A 14,891-nucleotide genomic window follows, 5' to 3' on the forward strand; every position below is an offset into this window, starting at 1 on the left:
TTTTTAATCAAGGATGTCTCTGTACATTGCTGCATTCATCTTTCCCTTGATCTTGACTAGTCTCCCAGTTCCTGTCACTGAAAAACATCCCCACAACATGATGCTGCCACCACCATGCTTTACTATAGGGATGATATTGGCCAGGTGATGAGCGGTTTACTCCAGACATGAGGCTTGCCATTCAGGCCAAAAAGTTTATTTTTTGTTTCAATTTTGTTTCTCATGGACTGAGAGTCCTTCAGGTACCTTTTGGCAAACTCCAGGTGAGCGGTTGTGTGCCTTTTACTGAAGGCGGTTGTGTGCCGGCTTCTGCCAGTCCACTCTACCATACGGGCCTGATTGGTGGAGTGCTGCATGGATGGTTGTTCTTCTGGAAATTTCTCCACTCTCCACAAAGAAATGCTGAAGCTCTGTCAGAGTGACCACCGTGTTCTTGGTCACCTCTAGCCGGACGGCCAGCTCTAGGAAGAGTCCTGGTGGTTCCAAACTTACCTAACTTACTTATAACTTACTATATATATATATATATATATATATATATATATATATATATATATATATATATATATATATATATATATATAATTCCCCTTTCTAAGTTTCTCTTTTTTTTTTGGTAAGGCTACCATTTATTTTAATCCTAGATTCTGGTTTGAAATACAGGGATTGAAAACTTCTACTGAGTTTTCTGGAAAACCAAATGTCCAAAATATTATCAATCCGATGTTGGTGGGTGCCTCTGGAAGCCCAAAGCTTCAACCGAATGCAATTGCAGTCGCTGCTTCTTACTTTCTGCCATTGGAATATCGCATCAGCCTTTCTTCTCACCGGTGTTCCGATCCCTCAGATATCCTGGTCAAATCCACTACATGCCCCCTCTTGGTCAGGTCCTGGACTATTTGCCTTTTTTTCCAGCTACAACTGCGTTCCCACGGGACTTCAGCGCGAGATACAGCTAGCCGTCTAAAACAGGTGAATTTAAACAATGGCTAAGGGGCTAAACGCAATTCGTTGTCATGTAAGTGACGTGTTCATGTTGGACAGACATTTTAATTGCATTGTGTCTGTTAAGAGGCACAGAGACACCCTTTACGTTTATGCCCCCATAGCTGCCGTTTTAGCTGAGTGGGGGCTCTGGGCATTAACTGTAATAACTCTGTGTTGCAAGCACCAATACGGTTCCTTTTTTTTTTCTTCTATAGACTGTACTCACAAAGGTATAACAATCAAGATAAACTTAAAAATTCCCCGGAGTTGTCCTTTAAGAACTCTTTAACCTCTTTGTATTCCTTTAGCTTTGCATTAATTTCCACTGGATAGTCATGCGCAAAGAAAATGTGTCTGTCCTCATGAAATCATATTTCTGTGTGCTCTCTGTATCTGCAGATCTAGATCAGCATCCAGCTATAAGCTCCGTTTTCATATTATTTCGCTGTGACCGTTCTTCGAGATCCCTGATCTTTCCCTTATCGATCTTTGTTCTTTCAAAGCATGAAGTAGCACGTGGTTCAGTTCAAGGTTTTCAGATTTGAGTCCTGTGAATTCTAGCCTCGTGTTATGTGACTTAATATCCCCGTCAGCGTTGTGCAGCTTCTGGTTTGTCCCTTTCCAACTTTGGTTTATCCTCCCTAAACTCTTCTTTGAATTGGCTAAATTATTTTCAAGTCTTTTAAGTCTTGCACTCCATACTGCACGTAAAGTTTCAGTGGCATCTTTCTCCGGTGCAGACTTGTTGTTATTATCAGCCTCCTCCATTGTTTTTTGTCAATGACTGGGAGCTATAGTGCCATCTTGTACCACGTGCCAACCGGAAGCAATAAATGAATATTTTCAAACAATATAAGTTTATAAGTACTAATACTAATATACTGATAGCACCCTTGAATAAACATATTTTTTTTAATTTAATAAACAATTAGGATGACAGCATTACATTTGAATATGTACTGTACATTAATACTAAATACAACAAAAAACACCTTAATGTATATAATTAAAAAAAAGCAGAATAAAATGTAAAATTGTTACTAAACATTTCATTTTAGCTGAATGACATGAAGGTTAGTAAATGGTGATAACTTTAAATTCAGGGTGAATTACCCCCCTTTTTAAAATGATTATTACAGTTGCTACTTAGTAACTCCAAAACAATTGTTTTGGTTTCTCTCAGATCTCTAACTCTGAGCATACTGGCTCTGTAGGAGAGCATGTTTGCTTCTCTAGATGTACAGGAGTGAAATAAATATATAACACATTCAGTAACGAAATGACTCATCCATCTATTTTAATATCTCTGTAAAATAAATTCAAATCACACATTTGATTATCTCTATCTTTTTTCTCCGTCTCTTTCCTTGCATCTTATCACTTTCATTTTAGCATCCCCTTTGTTCATCATCGGGCACAGCACCAGGCAGATTTTGTGCCTTGTGCAACCAACTAGATAACAAAACATTTAGTTATTTATGTCATATAAAATCTTGCCTAGAAATCACACCCTATTTTGGAGTCTAACGCTTCTTTTTGTGTTTGGCAAGGTCTTTGTGTTAAGTCTAAACCTGCTGTGTAATAAGATACCATCATTGGGAAAGTAGCATTAGTGAACTTAGAGACTCTCACCTTGTTCCCAGCCTCCCTGCAGGAGGTGATGTGTTTGTGTGTGTGTGTGTGTGTAAGAGAGAGAGAGAGAGGGAGAGACCACTATAAAGATCATTTTCAAAGCAATAAACTGTATTCGCTGACACTTCTGCTTTAAGTATGAAGGCACAAAAAACTTTTCAAAGAGAGATCAAGGAAAGTGCTGACTAGAAATGTTCCCTGAAAGGTGCTTCCAGTTTTCACTTAAAATCCACAATCATAAACCTTTATTATATAATTATGAATTTTGCCTCTTTCATATGTCATATCGATGGCCCTGTTTAGATGTGGTATTTGGTCAAGACACATTGTTGTTTGCACCTGCATCACAAATGTGTGTCCTGTGACCACTTGTGATCTGATTTTGACAAGAGGGTCACTGATTTTTGGAAAATAAACTTACTACACTTCTCACTTACTGCACTTTATTGCATGGTGTTAAAAGTGCAATATAAGATGCACTCAAAAAAAGAATGTGTTGGCTCAACAAAAAAAAATGTACGCAACAGTTTGCATTTTTTTTTGCGTTATGACAACTTTAAGTGAATTTGCGTTCAACCAACAAGCTGCTTTGAATTAGAGGAACTTGATAATTTGTAGCATAAACACACATTTTTAAGTTGATTACTCAAAATCAAGTCACTTCAACAAGAGTTGTAGCCCTGAAACCAATTCATCTTATCTATTTCAGTTCAAATACAGCTTTCATAGCACATGCTATATTTAATTAACAATTCAATGTTGTGTTTACCTTTATGTATCTCAGCACAATGGTAACCACAAAAACTTCAACATTACAAAAACTCTTTTAAATGTCAAACATAATAGCATTAAACACTAACAGGTCTTTCCCTTCAGTAAAAACAAATAAATTAACACTTAATTTTAACTTTTATTCTCCTTATCCAGTCTTATGCAAAGGATTCGGTGAACTTGAAATCCACTGCCACAGTATTTCATTACTACAACCTAATAATAAAAAAATCAAATTAAATCGGTGATATTAAGACAATATTAAGTTGATGTACTGATCAAGTTTTGTTCAGAATTATCATCTGGGGGCTTCTTTCTTAAAGTATGTAATAATCAACAAATAATTTCCTTATTTTTGTGTGTGGATTGGTTGATTAACATGTTGGTCCAGACATTAGTTTATATGTGTCTTTATACTTTTTTTAAATTTATATTATATTCTTACGTTATTATATCTATTGTTAAATGTATATATGTGTACTTGAATACCAAGATACATTTCTTGGGTGTGCAAACACATTTGGCAATAAAGCTACACTCTCAGAAAAAAAGGTACAGTGCTGTCACTGGGGCAGTACCCTAAGGTACAAAAGTGAAAAGGTACATCTTTGTACCTTACTAACCCCTAAATGTTACATATTAATACCTTAAAAGGTACATATCAATACTTTAAGAGTGCATATTAGTACCTTTAAGGAACATAGTAGCACCTCAAAGGTACATAGTAGTACCTTTTCGGTTTTGTACCTTAGGGTACCGCCCCAGTGACAGCAATGTACCTTTTTTCTGACAGTGTATTTCTGATTCTGACGCTACTAATGAGAGGTTTGAGGGATGTTAATGCCAGATGTATAGGTGGGTATATGTCGCAATTGATAAAAGACCATCCTTTAATTCAAAACATTAGCAACTGTAATCATCAGTGCTCAGAAGTCAATTTCATGTGACAATATTTCAGCATGGCAAGATTTACTAGCATTTAATGACTGGAGACAATGATAAATGATAAACATGGACTCACTGTGTAGCCTGGGGCACAGATACAGGCCCCAGTGAGACCGTGGCAGTCTGCTCCATTAGCACACTGGCATGGCACACTACATCCTTCTCCATAGTAACCCGGGGGACAGGTCTCATTGCAGTATAGACCCGTCCATCCAGCTGTACATGAGCATTCACCTGTCAGGGGGTGGCAGCTGAAAAAGAGAAAGACAGATAGACATTTAGGTACAAATATGCCTAAAGATATGCTGTGTATACGGCATCTAAACAGAAACACTTTGGTTTCCAGAACAAGGGAGCCAAATCTGAGAACTAAAACCATTGAGTTCATCCATCCTGGTGTCTGTGAGCTCCACTCAGATAAATGGGGTGTCCTTTCTCTTCTTCATGTAGTAATGAGCCCCAGTGTCTCAGGGCCTAATCTACCCATACCAGGCATTAACATTGCATTAGCCAGGAACGCGCCTAAGAAATAATGAATGAAGCACAGGTCGCGATAAAGAGCAAGTGCTATGCTACTGTTGAAAGGTGTTCAAATTTTTACTTGCAAGTCAAATGAAGTCAAATGGACACAAATGGAGCTCTTTACTCACCCATGGCTCCAGAGGTTAACTCGAGAGGAGTTGGCTAGAAAAGTGATGAGTGCAGGACTGAAGGTTCTGTTTAACTCCACAAAGATGTATTTTTTTTTGCAGAAATAATGAATTGCTGAATTCTTATGTTAAAGGTGCAATAGGTGATCTAGGGAAAGCTAACCATAGCCTGCTAGCATTGAATGCATACAATCTTCTCTGCTGTCTGGGGTCCATTTTTTGTACATTTGGACAAGTTGGCTGTCCAGCCAGGCCCCAGTGACTCCTCTGAGGCTGAGGCTTAAGTTGATGCACCCCATCTGGGCACCTTGACTGCTGCACTCTTGTATATTGGACATTTTGGAGTATTTTCATTTACTTGATTTTTTTTTGTTATTTTGTTTTTTGTGTATGATGTGTATGTTTAGTCCAAGCCAATGCTGTTTCTTTTGTGTTTCAACTTGAAAAATCCTTAAAATTAAGTATTTAAAAAAAAAAAGAAAGCATACAATCAAACCCTATTTACCAATCGGCCTCCAAAGCCATAATGTCCATAAAACATGAAGGTCCACAGACCTGGGGCTGTATTCACAAAACATCTTAAGGCTAAAAGTAGCTCCTAACTTGCAGATTTAGGAGAAAATAATGACTATGTCAGTCCTAATTTTAGTAATCCTAAATATTTGCCCTAAGAGTTTTTCCCAAAGCATTTTAGCACTGAAACTAAATCTATGAAATGCTTAAAGTAGTCAAGAGGACTCAAGATCTAACTTGACTAAGTCAAGATCAAAACACAAACAATCATAATGGATGTTGCAGCAATCCACTCAAAGACACTATACAACATTGAGGCAATAGTGATAATTAATGTATCTTTAATATAAAAAAATGTCAGATTACCAGTGGTAGTTGTTTTTATTAGTTCACACTTACAAATGATTGAATAAATTAAAACAATATAAGGGTATTTGACGTGCTGTCGGGAGAGAGATCGAGGGCTCCGAGCTCTGAATTTAGCCCAAACCCAGAGTTCTGCCACGTATCACCGACCGAGAGTGAGGAAAGGGGTGGCGGAGGGATGCAGAAAACTGTGGAGGTAACTAACGTTAGATGAGATACAGTTTGAACGTGCTCCTCACAAACTTTGTTTATAAAACAATCTCTCGAGATGCAGACAAGTAAGAAGCTGACAATAAGGTGATTATACTAGTTTAATGAGTGACACATAGCCAATTTTGTATGATAAATGAAAGTTCAACTATTTCTGAAGTGCTTCTTTTAAACATTTTTTTTTTTTACCGAACGCAGTGAAACAGCCCCTGCATAGAGCAAATAATCGATTCTTGAGCCATCGATATAAGCCAATTCAGCACCACCACCACGAACAGCACCCGCTATCGTTGCACTTAAGAAGGTATACCTTAAGCAACCTACTAAGGTATAGATCGGGGAACACTTAACTGAAGGTATGGTATACCTTCAGTTAAGTTACCTTTAGAGTCTATGTAGCGAGCTAAGAGACAACGATATTGGGAAATGCAGCCCAGATGACCAGAGATGTTATTGGATCATGTATCATTCACAGGTTAGAACACTTTACAGTACAGTAAAAGTACTTCAATAATGTACATATACAACTGTTTGCCTGCCATTCTCGCTCTGTCTGCACCTGATAACATATGATGTATGCAAACACGCGTTGACTGACAGAGAACGTGTGCTATAATTTCATTACACTCCGCAGACAATGTATATTTATAAAAATACATTTATGTCATCTTATTTACCAAGAGGACAATGAACCGAAACATTCTTCGAACTATTGGAACTACCTGCGATGAAAGGAATCTGCTGGAACATTAAAAATGATGGACTGGCCCCCTCAAAGTCTGGAGCTCAACAACATTGAGCACATTTGGGGCGAGTTGGAAAATAAACTGGACAGATCTATTGTAAATTCAAAGGAAAGCCTTTGTCATGGAATAACAGAAGTTCTCAGAGGAAATATAGTGACAGATGTGCTGCTGTAATTGATGCAAAAGGTGGATATACCAAATATTAAAGTTAAAAATAAAAACAGTACGACTCACTTTATCTAATTTTTGATGGTCAGAGCAACCATCTGTATGTTTCATGAACATTATGAAATTAAATTATGTTTTGGAGGCAAAAAGGGTCCATATTTTCAGTTCTGTCAGGTGTCGTTATATTCACCACTGTTAAGTGGTCTCTCTCTGTTTTCCAGAGCTGTATATACAAAATTCAAAATGGATATTCATTTTGAGCTTTGCTAAAGATTACATTTAATAGTTTTATTACATTTTTTAAACATTCATTTAGATCTAACTGTAAAAATAGGGCATGCGGAATTAAATATCTAATATTGTCTATTACCAATACATTTTTAAAAAATCAACTGAATATCAGCTGATTACCATTATGGTACAAATATGCATCCATAGTCCATTGGTTTCTTGTCAGTTCAGAAGTTATTATTTTACTGCAGTCTGTTGATGTGAGGTAACTTGTCTCACCTGAGAGTGTTGGTGGAGTTACAGGGGCAGTATTTGTCACAGATGAGACCGTATAACCCTGGTGGACAGAACCTGTCCTGGCAGTGAGGCCCTTTGAATCCTGTATCACACAAACACGCTCCGTTGATGTGGTAACACTTCGCCCCATTCTGACAGTCACAGTGGAGGGCGCACTGGGGTCCGTAGGTGCCAACCGGGCACTCTTCCTGGCACCTGGGAACATTTCAGACACTTTACAGAGGGAAGAAAAGCCCAGTTCAATGTTCTCTATACATTATTAGTTACTCGGAGCAGCTCTGGAAGAAAAAGGAGCCCGTCAGAATAACACAAGCAGAATTAGTAGACTACAAAGTTATTCTAATCTAAGGGTCAAGGGTCAATGCTCTGGGCATCTTCTTTGGTACCTCAGGTTCATCAGCCCCTTGGCTTCGCCTGTGGGGCGACAGGAAACTAAAACTGCAGTCATTAATTACCGTGAATACAATTAGACCCGGGCTCATTCTCTCTGTTGAATAGCAAAGTGACTTAAGGAACAACGACTTCCACAAGATCTTCAATATACAATCCTGGCAGAACATCAATCTTAAGTGTCCAAAGAAGCCATTAGGAGACAGATAAATAGCTCAATTAAATTATAAAACGGACTAGGTATGTTTCATGTTGAAATTACACCAGCATCGTTTATATCAGAAACGACGGGTGTGAGAAGGACTTAGGGGAAGGGAGGAGGGGATACTAACGCAATCTGAGATTATTCCTGCTGGGCTAATTCACCTGTCACAGACCAAATGAATGAGGGCAATTTTGTTAAATATTAGAGGATAAGAAGTGTCTGTCCTGAAAGTGTTTTCATTCTGCAGACAATCACTTTAGTGCGCTAATAAACCCTAAGCTGCTGCAGAAGACACGGGGAAATAAAGGCACAGAGCTATTTCAATTGGATCCTAATAAAACTCCATTACTGGTAATTAATGGGCAGAAACGTAACAGACCAGCGCGGATCTTTGAGTGGGATCAGTGAACATAGGGAATATAAACACAGAGCAATAAAAAAAAACAATTAATCAATTATTCAGACCCAAATTGTGCATGCTTGGTAACAAACTGCTTTTGTGGCAGTTTTTTTAAAGACACAGAGGAATAATAGCATAAATAAGATCAGAACTGGTTTTCACTAACTGGGTATCCGTTTTACCTGTGGCCACTGTATCCTGCCATACACTGGCACTGTCCTGTGATGTGGTCGCACAGTCCTCCATTTCGGCACGAGCATTCCTTGCTGCAATTGATCCCATATTTGCCGAATTGGCATGGCTGGGCGCACACAGACCCCTGTTGAGCAAGAGAGCGGAGAAAATTCACATATGAGAATCAGATCAAGTTCATTCATAATGATCAATGAAGATGCACTAATTCAAAGGAACGAGTCAACTGAAGAAATTACAATTCTGCGCTGATAAAAATGATTTTGTGGTGAAGTAAATACTACAGAAAAAACTAATGTAATTTCTACATTAAAAATTTAGCTCAGGCAAGAATGAAACATTTTTTTCTAACAATGAATTGTGAAAAAATTACAATTCTGCGCTGAATAATTCAAGCTTGTAGAAATATCAAGAGAGTAAATATCGATAAAAGAGTAAAATAAAGAGTAAATATCAATATTATAACTGCTCAACTTTTCTGATACTGGTGTTCGTGCACTGGGGCTTGATTTGTCACTGTTTGCTGAATTTACACTGATTTATCATTGTGACATTTGGAGTTCATTCTCTAATCCAAATGACACACTCATACTCAGAAACGATCCATCAAAAGTTACCGTCATTGTGTACCAAGTATTGAGGTCTGTGTGTTTCCAATGCCATGTTACTTCTGATATGTAGATATGTCTACACAATTTCTATTGCATTATTTACTTAGATGGTTCTAAGTAAAGAAAACCACGGTTTAATTCATTGTTATATTGTTTGAGTAAAATGTATTGCAAAGAAAACTTCAACTAAGTAGAACTACTTATTTAACCTTTTTTTTAAAATTATTTATTCTCTTTGTTAATTGTGCTTAACTTAGTTAAGTAGAGTTTACTTAATTCCATATGTGACTTCAAAAAATATGTGTGCAAAAATTTGCAAAATAATTTTTTTTTAAATTAAATGCATGGTTTTTTTCAGTGTGTCATCATTTACTCCTCCATTTGAAACCCATATGACTTTCTTCATTTCAAACAGAGAAGTGCCCTAGTCATTATTATTTACTACAAAATCTTCCCTTTTCACCCCAAAAATCATCATAATGAACACTATGTTGGCGTCCACACCAACACAAGATAATGTTCTGTTTATTATAAGTGCACTGCAGTTAAGTCGTTTGCCCCTTTAAATGCTCAAGCTCTTCAAAGTCTTTAAAGTCAGGTTGATTCTGACTGACTGATGTTTTTATTGCTCATCAGCTACAAAATAAAGTCCCACACACCATCAGTACTTGCAAAAGTATCAAAATAGCTTTATAGTTTCACTCCCATGACATTCATTAGGCATATACGGGGTCATGGGACTAAAGCGGTGTGGCGAATAAAGCTATTTTGATACTTTTGCAAGTACTGATAGCGTGTGGAACCTTCTTTTGTTCTTGATTTTTGACTTTTTTGTTCTATTCACCTAAGCACCTATCTATTACATGTAGATTGTTAATCTGTGTCATTAATTTTGTATTTGTGGTGTGACCTTCAATGAATGTGACTTAACTCTTATTCTCACTTCCACACAAATTCACTGATGTGATCAGTCACTTGACATGCAATCATCACGCTGATGTCAAACAGATGCCATATTAAAAAATCCAGACAGTAGAAAGCCATTTTTCACTGAACAACTTAAATTTCAATACATAAGCTATGGTCTTTTATAATGCTTTTACATTGTTTTTTGTTGTTGTTGTCATTTTGGAGCTTGAAAGCACATTCACTTTTATTTTATGAAACGACAAGTAGCCAAAATATTCTTCAAACTTAAAATACCAAACTTTCAAAATAACATTTCTTGAGTGCCATAGAAGAAAGAAGTCATACAGATTTGGAATACATGAGGGAATAAATGATTTTGAGTGAACATACAGTATATAGAATCATCCAAAGATAAACGATCATACATAAACTCATGCAAAGATAGAACATGTATAAAATTACAGAAAAACACAATATGTGGACCTGTAAAAGAGGCCCTATTCAATATATCTGTAGCCACTTATGTCTGTTAAAGCTGAAAGTTTTTTACGACCACTTACCAACACCTATCTGATCCAGTCTTTGCTACTCTACCTTTAAGCCCCTTAAGCGAGGTTCCTCAATTACTGAATAGGTGCTTATATGTATACAGTATGCTACTGGACTCAATACTTTTAAAATGTCTGAATGACCCATTTTTTTCAGTTTAGTTTCAACAAATGGTTTGAATGAACTGTGGATGGAGCATTGCTTTGTGAATGTTAGAGTACGTCTACATACTGTAGGAGAAACTCTTTTTGGAAGAGAAAGGAAACGTGTTTTTGATATGTCCTTTTTTTTATGTGAGTTTTAGATGATGCAAAAAGAGCAATAATGAGACTCAGTAAACTTCACACAATTTGCTTCTTAAATGATAACTTCTGCTCAGACCAGTGTCATTTCTTCCCCTTTTGGGACAGTGCAAGTATCTACATTCAAATTCTCCTCCACCCCTTCTTCATTTACCTCTTAAACTATTTCACCTTCCCTCCATTCACTTAACCCTCCCTTTCTCCTTCTAATTACTCCCTCTTCTCCGTTCTTACTTCCTTTTAAGTGTGACTCACCTCTTCCGTCATTTCAGTATCTTGCCCTTTTACTCTCCTTCACTCTCTGCCCCTCATTCCTTATCATCTCTCTCGTCATCTTTATTCCCGCCTGTTTCTTTTCTATCTTTTATTCTCTCTGTCACTTTCTCTTTGTCCCTCACTTCTCCAACCCTTTTGGTCCCTCCGAGTGCAGCATCTTACCATCCATCCAGCAGGGCAGGAGCATTCTCCAGTGATGTGATGGCAGGTTCCTCCGTTTTGACAGGGGCAGCGCTGCTCGCACTGTGGGCCGTGACTTCCAGAGGGACATCGCTCTCCACAGCTGCCGAACCACAAGAGGAAAGACATGAAACTCAGGCAGCCATTGCAAAGGATTGCAACATAAAACACAAGAATGTTCAAAGACTTTAGAACAAATACTTAAGAAAAAAAAAAAAAAAACCAACCATATTTTTTTTAAGTACCGTCACAAGTACTTCAGAGCATTTCCACTATGCTAACAATGAATATAGACAAAGAATAAGTATATCGAATGTAGATCAGTATGGGGGACTCTGGCTAGTTGCCACAAGGGGTAACTTACCTAACTTAAAACTCTCGGTTGTTTTCTTTGTTGGTTTCAAACACCTAGTTCAAATTGTAACCTCGTAACTGCAATATTTGTTAGTGTAAGTTCACCCCAAAATGAAAATTCTCTCATGAATTACTTACCCTCATGTCGTTCCAGACCCGTAAGACCTCCGTTCATCTTCGGAAAACCAATAAAGATATTTTTGCTCCAAAGGCTCAGAAAGGCCTCCATTGGCCACAATGTCATTTCCTCTCTCAAGAACCATAAAAGGCACTAAAGACGTTGTTAAAAGTCCATCTCACTACAGTGGCTCTACAATAATTTTATGAAGCGACAAGAATAGTTTTTGTGCACAAAAATAACCTAAATAACGACTTATATAGTGATGGCCGATTGCAAAACACTTGAAAAGCCTCTGAGATTTATGAATCAGCGATGTCACATATGGACTACTTTGATGATGTTTTTATTCCTTTTCTGGACATGGACATTATAGTGTGCATATACTTGGATACGCTCTCGGACTCAATATAAAATATCTTAAACTGTGTTCTGAAGATGAACGGAGGTCTTACGGGTGTGGAACAACATTAGAGTGAGTCATTAATAACATAAATTTCATTTTTGAGTGAACTTACCATTTAATATCCACAAGAAAACTGAATTTATTTGATCAAAAATATACTAAAAACAGTAATATTATTACAATGTAAAATACATTTTAAAATGATGGAAAAGCTGAATTCGAATCGGACATTAATCTTCAATAACACATGATCTTTCAGAAATCATCCTAACATCAGTTTGTCAAACAAACTTTTCTTGTTATTATTAATGTTGAAAACAATCACTTTTGATCAATTGCTGAACAAAAAAAAAAACATGAAGTATAACTTTTTGCGTGAACTATTTTTGCTATATTTCATTAAATGTTTGGTCCCACTTTATATTAGGTGGCCTTAACTACTATGTACTTACATCAAAAAGTAAGTACAATGTACTAATTGCGTTTATATTATATTGCAAAACACTTTTGCTGACATTGAGTTGGATACCGGTAGAGTTAGGGGCAGGTGTGGTGATATGGGTAAGTTTAAGGTTAGGGTTAGGTGTAAGGGAAGTGCTAAACGTGTAATTACAAATGTTACTACAGAAATTATTTACAGATGTAATTACATGCGGGTCGTTTTGAAAATGTAAGTACAATGTAAAAACATGTATGTACACAGCAAGTCCATTGTATCAAATGATTAATTACAATGTTAGTACATAGTAGTTAAGGCCACCTAATATAAAGTGGGTCCAAATGTTTTGCACCACATAACTGTTTTACTGTTTATTTAGTCGAAAAACAGACTATTTAATGACAGGTTCCCATTGTGACAACGCAAAAGGTCATAAAAGGTGAATGTGTGTTTACTTGGCAATGCCGGTGAAAAGGTTGAATAGCTATTTTGCAGTCAAGAAGTGTGGGCCCAAATTGACTTTCAAACCTAAACCTACCCTTTTCACTAGAGTTACAGCTTGCCCTTGTCTCCTCTACATAAAGAATATATTTCAGGACAGACATATTAACCTTCATATCTCTATACTGAAACCCTTTTATCTCTGGTACTCACATGGGGCCCATGTAGCCTGGTGCACATATGCATTCCCCTGTCTCGTGGTGGCAGGTGGCACCGTTGAGGCATTGACATTGCAGCTGGCAGCCCTTGCCATAGTAGCCAGGCTCGCATTGATCCTCACAGCGCCAGCCTTGGTAGCCGTCTGTGCAGACACAGGCTCCTGTGATGGGGTTACACAGTGCCCCATTCTTGCACTGACAGCGGTTGCTGCAGTGGGGCCCCCAGTGGCCACTTTCACAACCTGATACACAAAGAAGAAGAAAGGACGCTTTTTTATACCAGCCAACTAAATTGCCACCATACTCCAGTCAGAGTTAAGAGTGGAAACTCTCGCTGATCAGTATGACTCGGTCGTATTACATTGTGAGCAACAAGTTGTGAACCGGCAACCTATAATCCTGGAATTGCCAATATACAAGATTTGTTAACTCATAGAATTTTATTACAGAGCATATGCTGAAGTATACAGGTTTGTACAGTGTTTTGTCAATACAAGTGAATCCCACTGTGAGTGGGGATTAGCTTAAGCATAGATTATTTACATCCCTTAATATATTCTCTTTAAATTATCAACGACCTAATACCATGCTGAAAGCAAACACTATCAATAAAATGGGTGAAATTGCAAGAAGCTAATCTTTCAAGCACACCTAAAGTGACCCAGAGATGCTATAAAAGACTGACTCAGTCATTCTGGTGTTTACACGGTATTAGCGAGCATAAATAGGGCCAAACCTACCATAGACAGATACACACATACATTCTTGCAGAAATGTTACTGTGTGCATCTGGAGATATCTTATGCGATTCTGATACCCTCACTTAAAAATCCTACCCTAACTTTTATCCTGCATCATTTCAGATATACTGTACACTACTGTTTAAAACAGAGGTGGGGAAGATTCCCTGCATCCCAATTCGCATACTATTCATACTAAATAGTACTCAAAAAAAGAATTATGGGTCCTGCACACTGTGCGATTTTTCAAAATCCTTTGCGAATGTCCCTTGTCAGACTGTACGAACATGATCCCCGATGTAAGCCATGTCACACTGTAAGATCTCAGTTGGCAGGACGCGCACAAGAAAACTCGTCCGGAGTTTTCTATCATCAATAAATGAGGCGTTCGGTGACGGTGAGCTGCATTACACGTCACTCGTAGCTCTCGTTTTGGTCATATTTTGTCTTGAAAAACGGAGATATTTGACTGTCGTGTCGTCGTAGGAGAAGTCACACTGCAGGACTGTGTGCCAAATCTTCTGACACTGCCAGAATTTGAGGTAAAATTTGATCGCAGCGCTCATTAATCGGCTGCCGGTGAACATGTTAAACTAACGACCAAAGACGTCAGATTTTAGCCTAGGATCAGAGGAATCTTTTAGG

The 14,891-nt window shown here is 37.7% G+C and overlaps 1 protein-coding gene across 5 annotated transcripts in view; it reads right to left on the reverse strand.

Annotated features, from left to right (window-relative positions):
- The window catches only part of megf11 (multiple EGF-like-domains 11), a 147,894-nt gene that overhangs the window by 39,545 nt on the left and 93,458 nt on the right, over positions 1–14,891 (reverse strand). For all 5 annotated transcript variants that reach the window (XM_067420483.1, XM_067420484.1, XM_067420485.1 and 2 more), the window contains 5 exons: positions 13,502–13,748; positions 11,513–11,633; positions 8,694–8,830; positions 7,499–7,711; positions 4,412–4,586 (listed from right to left, as the gene is read on the reverse strand). In XM_067420483.1, the coding sequence (XP_067276584.1) occupies positions 4,412–4,586; positions 7,499–7,711; positions 8,694–8,830; positions 11,513–11,633; positions 13,502–13,748 (893 nt within the window). The remainder of the gene's footprint in view (positions 1–4,411; positions 4,587–7,498; positions 7,712–8,693; positions 8,831–11,512; positions 11,634–13,501; positions 13,749–14,891) is intronic.

Source organism: Pseudorasbora parva, chromosome 16 (genome assembly GCF_024679245.1).
Source record: "Pseudorasbora parva isolate DD20220531a chromosome 16, ASM2467924v1, whole genome shotgun sequence".
NCBI lineage: Eukaryota > Metazoa > Chordata > Actinopteri > Cypriniformes > Gobionidae > Pseudorasbora > Pseudorasbora parva.